The sequence below is a fragment of the Carcharodon carcharias genome, chromosome 15 (assembly GCF_017639515.1).
Source record: "Carcharodon carcharias isolate sCarCar2 chromosome 15, sCarCar2.pri, whole genome shotgun sequence".
Classification (NCBI taxonomy): Eukaryota; Metazoa; Chordata; class Chondrichthyes; order Lamniformes; family Lamnidae; genus Carcharodon; species Carcharodon carcharias.
This window is the reverse complement of record NC_054481.1, coordinates 37,020,927-37,027,698: the sequence shown is the minus strand read 5'-3', so window position 1 is coordinate 37,027,698 and position 6,772 is coordinate 37,020,927. Positions and strand designations below refer to the sequence as shown.

Below are 6,772 nucleotides of genomic sequence, written 5' to 3'. Positions count from 1 at the left end.
CCAAGCAAAAATACAGCCTTTCCATACATTTTTGAGGCAGCTACTATGGCTGAGGGGCCGACAACCCCAGCCATAGCCTTAACACATGCCTCGAGTACAAACACGTTTCCATCTGTTTCCAGATGAAGTTACAGTGTTTCATAGTTTGCCATTGTGAGATTTGAACTCCTGATTTTTGGGTTACAAACCCAGTACCATAACCACTTGGCTATTTAGGCCCCTAATATTTTTAACGCCATTGTGAGATTTGAACTCTTGATACTCTTTCGAGTACAAACCTGTTTCCATCTGTTTCAGATGAAGTCACATTGTTCCATAGTTTGCCATTGTGAGATTTGAACTCTTGATGTTGGGGTTACAAACCCAGTACCATAACCACTTGGCCATTTAGGCCAAGCTAAATGAGTTGAAATCCTCTTGTAACTCTTTCAAGTAGACTGGTAACTCTTTCGAGTATAAACCCATTTCCATCTGTTTCAGATGAAGTTACATTGTTTCATAGTTTGCCATTGTGAGATTTGAACTCTTGATCTTGGGGTTACAAACCCAGTACCATAACCACTTGGCTATTTAGGCCAAGCTTTATGAAGTTACATTGTTTGCTATTGTGAGATTTGAACTGTTGATCTTGGGGTTATAAACCCAGTACCATTACCACTTGGCTATTTAGGCCAAGCCTTTTTTGGGCGGTTCCAGCTTACGCAGCCGGAACCTTCTAGACAAGTAGTAAAAGAGCTATAACCTTTTTTTCTAATGTAACTCTTTCGAGTACAAACACGTTTCCATCTGTTCCTATTCAGATGAAGTTACATTGTTTCATAGTTTGCCATTGTGAGATTTGAACTCTTGATCTTGGGGTTACAAACCCAGTACCATAACCACTTGGCTATTTAGGCCAAGCTACCCCTGTGTCTGTGAAACACAATACAATAGAACAAAAAGGGCAGGAATGCGGCTGCGCAGATTTCCGGAAGTGACGGAGCGTTACGTAATAATGAATACGGTCTATTCGCCCGATGATGATGGTGAAGGTCATAGGTCAGCAGAGATGGCGGCGGCATCGGTGGGAGAGGTGAAGGGATCGATTAAACAAGAGGATTGCTCCTTTCTGCCTATTGTCCACGACATCATTAAATGGTAAGTGAGAGTCTCGGAGCCGGGTCGGGGTGGTGGAGGGAGATGGGAGTGGAAGGAGAGGGGGGGGGGAGTGGAAGGAGAGAGGGAGATGGGAGTGGAAGGAGAGGGGGGGGGAGTGGAAGGATAGGGGGGGGAGTGGAAGGAGAGGGGGGGGAGTGGAAGGAGAGAGCGGGGGGAGTGGAAGGAGGTGGGGGGGGAGTGGAAGGAGAGAGGGGGGTGGGTGGGCGGGAGTGGAAGGGGAGGGGGGAGTGGAAGGGGGGGAGTGGAAGGAGAGGGGTGGGGGGGGAGTGGAAGGAGAGGGGGGGAGTGGGCGGGGGGGGTAGTGGAAGTAGAGGGGGGGAGTGGAAGGAGAGGGGGGGAGTGGGCGGGGGGGGTAGTGGAAGTAGAGGGGGGGAGTGGAAGGAGAGGGGGGGAGTGGAAGGAGAGGGGGGGAGTGGAAGGAGAGGGGGGGAGTGGGCGGGGGGGGGGGAGTGGAAGGAGAGGGGGGGTTGGTGGGCGGGTAGGGAGTGGAAGGGGTGTTGGTGAGCGGGGGGGGTAGTGGAAGGAGGGCGGGTGAGTTGGTGGGCGGGGAGGGAGTGGAAGGAGAGGGAGGGGTTGGTGGGCGGGTAGGGAGTGGAAGGAGAGGGGGGGTGGTGGAAGGAGGGGGCGGGTGGTGGGCGGGGGGTGGTGGTGGAAGGAGGGGGCGGGTGGTGGGCGGGGGGGTGGTGGAAGGAGGGGGTGGGTGGTGGGCGGGGGGGGGTGGTGGAAGGAGGGGGCGGGTGGTGGGTGGGGGGGTGGTGGAAGGAGGGGCGGGTGGTGGAAGGAGGGGGTGGGTGGTGGGCGGGGGGGTGGTGGAAGGAGGGGGTGGGTGGTGGGGGGGAGGGAGTGGAAGGAGAGGGGGCGTGGTGGGGGGAGGGAGTGGTGGAAGGAGAGGGGGCGTGGTGCGGGGAGGGAGTGGTGGAAGGAGAGGGAGGGTGGTGGGGGGGAGGGAGTGGAAGGAGAGGGGGGTGGTGGGGGGGAGGGAGTGGAAGGAGAGGGGGTGGGTGGTGGGGGGGAGGGAGTGGAAGGAGAGGGGGCGTGGTGGGGGGAGGGAGTGGTGGAAGGAGAGGGGGCGTGGTGCGGGGAGGGAGTGGTGGAAGGAGAGGGAGGGTGGTGGGGGGGAGGGAGTGGAAGGAGAGGGGGGTGGTGGGGGGGAGGGAGTGGAAGGAGAGGGGGGTGGTGGGGAGGGGGGAGTGGAAGGAGAGGGGGGGTGGGGAGTGGATGGCAGGTGGGGGGTGGTGGAGAGTGGAAGGAGGGTGGGAGTGGAAGGGAGAGGAGGGGGTGGTGGGGGAGGGTGTGGAAAGTGAGGGGGGTGGTGGGGGGAGGGGGTGGAAAGTGAGGGGGGTGGTGGGGGGGAGGGAGCGGAAGGAGAGGGTGGGGGGTGGTGGTGGGGGGAGGGAGTGGAAGGAGAGGGGGGTGGTGGTGGGTGGGGGGGGTGGTGGTGGGTGGGGGGGCGTGGTGGAAGGAGAGGGGGTGTGGTGGGGGGGAGGGAGTGGAAGGAGAGGAGGGGTGGTGGGGGGGAGGGAGTGGAAGGAGAGGGGGAGGTGGTGGGGGGGGAGGGAGTGGAAGGAGAGGGTGTGGTGGTGGAGGGGGGAGGGAGTGGAAGGAGAGGGGGTGGTGGTGGGGGGGGAGGGAGTGGAAGGAGAGGGGGTGGTGGAAGGAGAGGGGGGGTGGTGGGGGGGAGGGAGTGGAAGGAGAGGGGGGGGTGGTGGGGGGGAGGGAGTGGAAGGAGAGGGGGTGGTGGTGGGGGGGGGGAGGGAGTGGAAGGAGAGGGGGTGGTGGTGGGGGGGGGGAGGGAGTGGAAGGAGAGGGGGTGGTGGTGGGGGGGAGGGAGTGGAAGGAGAGGGGGTTGTGGTGGGGAGTGGGGGGGAGGGGGGAGTGGAATGGGGGAATGGGGGGGAGGGGGGAGTGGAAGGGGAGGGTGGGGGCGTGGGGGAAGTGGAAGGGGAGGGTGGGGGAGAGGGGGGTTGGTGGGGAGGGGGGAGTGGAAGGAGAGGGGGGAGTGGAAGGAGAGGAGGGTGGGGAGTGGATGGCAGGTGGGGGGTGGTGGAGAGTGGAAGGAGGGTGGGGTTGAGGGGAGTGGAAGGAGGGTGGGGTTGGGGGGAGTGGAAGGGAGAGGGGGGTTGGGGGGGAGTGGAAGGGAGAGGAGGGGGTGGGGGGAAAGGAGGGAGAGGAGGGCGTGGGGTAAGAGGAGGGGTGGGGGTGGTGGAGGGGTTGGGGGTAGAGGAGAGGGTGAAGGGGTGGGGGTGAGGGTGAGGGGAGTGGTGCAGGTGGGGGGAGGAGGGGTTGGGGGCAGAGGTGGGGTGGGGGGAGGGGAGGGGGAAAGGAAAGAGGAACAGGTATGGTGTGGAGAGGGGAACGGAGGGGAAGAGGAGAAAATGGAAAAGGGGAATATGGAAGAGGGAAAGAGGGAAGAATGGAATGGGGGGAAGGAGGGGAAAGTTTGGAGGGTGGGAGAGATGGGGTTGTTGGGAAATAGGATGAGGGGATGGAGAGGAGAACAAGGGTGGAGGGGGGAAGTGGTAGAGGAGAATGAGGGGGGAGCAGAGGGAAAGGGGAGGGGCAAAGGTGGAGAAGGGGGTTGTGGGGGAAAGGAGGGGAGAGGGGTGACAGTGGTGGGAGGGGAAAAGGGGTTAGGTTATGGGTGTGCGAGGGGGATGGGTGAACGGGGGTAGGAGGGGGTTGGGCAGTCACAGTGGGAGCGGGAGGGGGAATGGGCATGGGAGTAGGGGAGATGGATTGGTGGTGGGGCAATGGAGAAGGGTAATGTTGAGGTTGGGGGAGAATGGCGAAAGAGAGGGGGGATAGAGAATAGAGGGTGAAGAAGGTGGGGTTAATGAAGAGGGGGTATCAAGAGTGTACGGGGATCAGGCTGGTGGGAATGTGGGGAATGGAGAGGGTGGGAGCGGGGGTGGGGTGGGTGGAATGTAGTGTGTGGGGGTGTGTAGAGAGTGGGAGGTGGGGATGGTGTGGGCAGTACACAGAGTCAGGGGAGAATGGTGAGCGCAACAGGGCTGGAAGTAGGGAAGGGGAATGGTGGGGGAGGAGAGGAGAAGTCGGGGGGGGGTGGGGGTGTAGGAGGAACAATGAGGGGGAAGAGGGCCAGGGAGGGGGAATGGTGCAGGAGGAGCCTGAAGGGGAGGGGGCTGTAGGGGTGGTGGGTGGATGGAGAGGGGGTGGGGATGTTGATGGGGAGGGAGGTTGGAGAGAGGAGAGGACTGGAGAGGGGGAATGTGGAAGAGAGGAGTGGACGAAGAGGGGTTGGGGAGATGAGGTGGGGCAGAGGAGTGATGGCAGAGAGACAGTTGGGTAGGGGTGTGGGAATGGAGAGGGAGGAGAGGTGAAATATGGAGGATGAATAGTGAGGGGAAGGGAAAGGGGCAATAGTAAGGGGAGGACAGGATCATTCCTGCTGCTGCTGTGGGCCTGAGACCATAATTTAGAGTATTTTGAAACCCTGTAATGTGGATTAACTGATCCAGTTGTTTTCGGTTTTGCTTTACTGTGGCAACATTTTAGTCTTAAATCTAAACTAGTTGCTTAGTGTAGCAGATTTTTAATTCCAGCCATGACTTGGTTGGTGTCACTCTTGCCTCTGATTCCACACAGTTCTGGATTCAAGCCCCACCCCAGGACTTGAGTACAAGAATCGAAACACAAGAAGATCAGCAATGACCTTACTAAGTGCTGGAGCAGGCTCGAGGGGCCGAATAGTCTACTCCTGTTCCTATTTCTTATGTTCTTATGACATTCAAGTGCAATAGTGAGGGAGCACTGCACTGTCAAAAGGCACTGCCTTTCAGATGAGACGTTAAACCGAGTTCCAATCTACCCGCTCGGGTGAATGTAACAGATCACGGGAGTTATCCCCCGGTGCCTTGGCCAATATTTATCCCTCAAACAACATCACAAAATTCAGGTCACTGGTAATTACCACATTGCTGATCATACAATCTGCCACATTTCCTACCTTACACCAAGTCTTTGACTGGGAATTAAATCTCAGCCTTTCCTAGCCTTTGTACCACAACCTGTGGTTCATTTGCACACTGAGCCATCAAACTGTATTGTTTTTGATGTCTCTCTGCCCTTTTCTGGTTGTGGTGCATTCTAATATACATGGGAATTGTTAGCAAACCAGGATGTTATTTTAGACATTGCTGGATTATAGTGGCATTTCATTCACACAATGAAGCCCAAAAATTCTTTTGAAACATGCTATGATATTTGCTGAAACAGTCTAATAATTCAGTACATTACATGCTAATTTACTGATACTTTTATCCTCTGGTCTCAGTAATTTCATCTAATGTTGCTGTTATAATCAGTTTATTAAAAAAGTTAGTATTCTATGTAATGATTTGTCTACTGGCTTTATTGTGTGCAGCATGGACAAAGACAGCCAAGATGTGCACCAAGAGCTCAATAAGCTGAAGGCTAAGCTGCAGGAGACCCGGGAAATGATTTTGGCGATGCCTGGGATTGATCTTAGTCCTGAACAACAGCAGCTGCAGCTTCAGAATTTGCGAGATCAGGTTCGCATCAAGAATGAACTTCTGCAGAAATACAAGAGCCTTTGCATGTTTGATATCCCTAAAACATAGGAAGTGGCCTTGTTGCAGCACTGGGGAAGATTTCCATTCTGGATGTGTATTTTTACTGCTGAGTTCATAACTACAGAAATAAGGGCAAAATGTATGCTTAATGGTTTATTGAGTATACCTTGAGTTATAAACCTATTGAATTTAATACTTGGTATAACTCTATCGATCTATCAGAATATTTGTCTATTGTTTTCCTAGTAATTGGTGCGTCCAGTATTTTGACTGTAGCATGCTTGTGTTACTGGATAGACTATCATCGTTTAACAGTAGATTTGTGACTTCAGTTGAAGTTGTGTAGACTTTTGCACCCAGAAACAGTGGAAAAAATGTTATGCTTTAATGCTTCCAACAACTGGTTAGCTGAATACTAAAGTGATTTGGCATTCAAAATTGATGAAGAGCTAATTAGTTCAAGAACAGTTAATGGGTGTTGAAGTTTGAATCTGGACCACGTATTCCATGAGTTTATGCTAAATCCTCTGTTATTGTCCATTCAATAAAAGCTTGCAACCTGATCTGTCTAACAAAAGTAAACACTGGTTTGGCCATGGTGGAGAAAATTGCCCATTCATGTTCAATTATAACTGATAAAGTGAAGGCTTAATGTCTAGAATACTTCAGTTAACCATTAGAACTTTCCTTCAGTCCTACTAATGGTTCTGAGCAGTGAGTTATGATCTTTTTGTGTGTGAGATTCTGTATATGTTACCTTTTATTGCCACTTTTCATTTAAGAAACTCTCCTACTTAGTGTGGTGTAATTTCGCCCCACTTCAAATGAAGTGTAATAGTAACATACTAATCATAAGAGAAACGTCTTTGTTTTTCTTTACAGGGAGAGTGTTAGCCCCTCGTGTGCTTCAGCACTTCATGCACCTTGTGTTAATTGTGTTTGTCTTTTTTCCCCCTTCCTCCATATCCCCGCACAGTTGGAAATGTGAACATTTGGAACAATTTGTTTTTTTAAGAACTTCAGAGACTTGTGAAGAAATTAAATTGTACGCTGATTTTCTA

The 6,772-nt window shown here is 53.8% G+C and overlaps 1 protein-coding gene and 1 non-coding gene across 2 annotated transcripts; one reads left to right on the top strand and one right to left on the bottom strand.

Annotated features, from left to right (window-relative positions):
• Positions 1-685: 685 nt before the first annotated feature.
• On the bottom strand, positions 686-747 carry LOC121288758. The gene has a single exon (XR_005945436.1). It is a non-coding gene; the product is annotated as a U7 small nuclear RNA (small nuclear RNA).
• Positions 748-1,008: 261 nt separating this feature from the next.
• Positions 1,009-6,772, top strand: med9 (mediator complex subunit 9). The gene is made up of 2 exons (XM_041205860.1): positions 1,009-1,137; positions 5,543-6,772. Exons 1-2 carry the CDS (start codon positions 1,049-1,051, stop codon positions 5,757-5,759), a joined length of 306 nt encoding a protein of 101 aa, XP_041061794.1. The 5' UTR covers positions 1,009-1,048; the 3' UTR covers positions 5,760-6,772.

Excerpts from the sequence above, each read along its gene's own strand:
- med9 (XM_041205860.1), top strand. The coding sequence starts at position 1,049 with ATGGCGGCGGCATCGGTGGGAGAGGTGAAGGGATCGATTAAACAAGAG. Across the intron at positions 1,138-5,542 it reads GTCCACGACATCATTAAATG|CATGGACAAAGACAGCCAAG; the intron begins GTAAGTGAGAGT and ends TATTGTGTGCAG.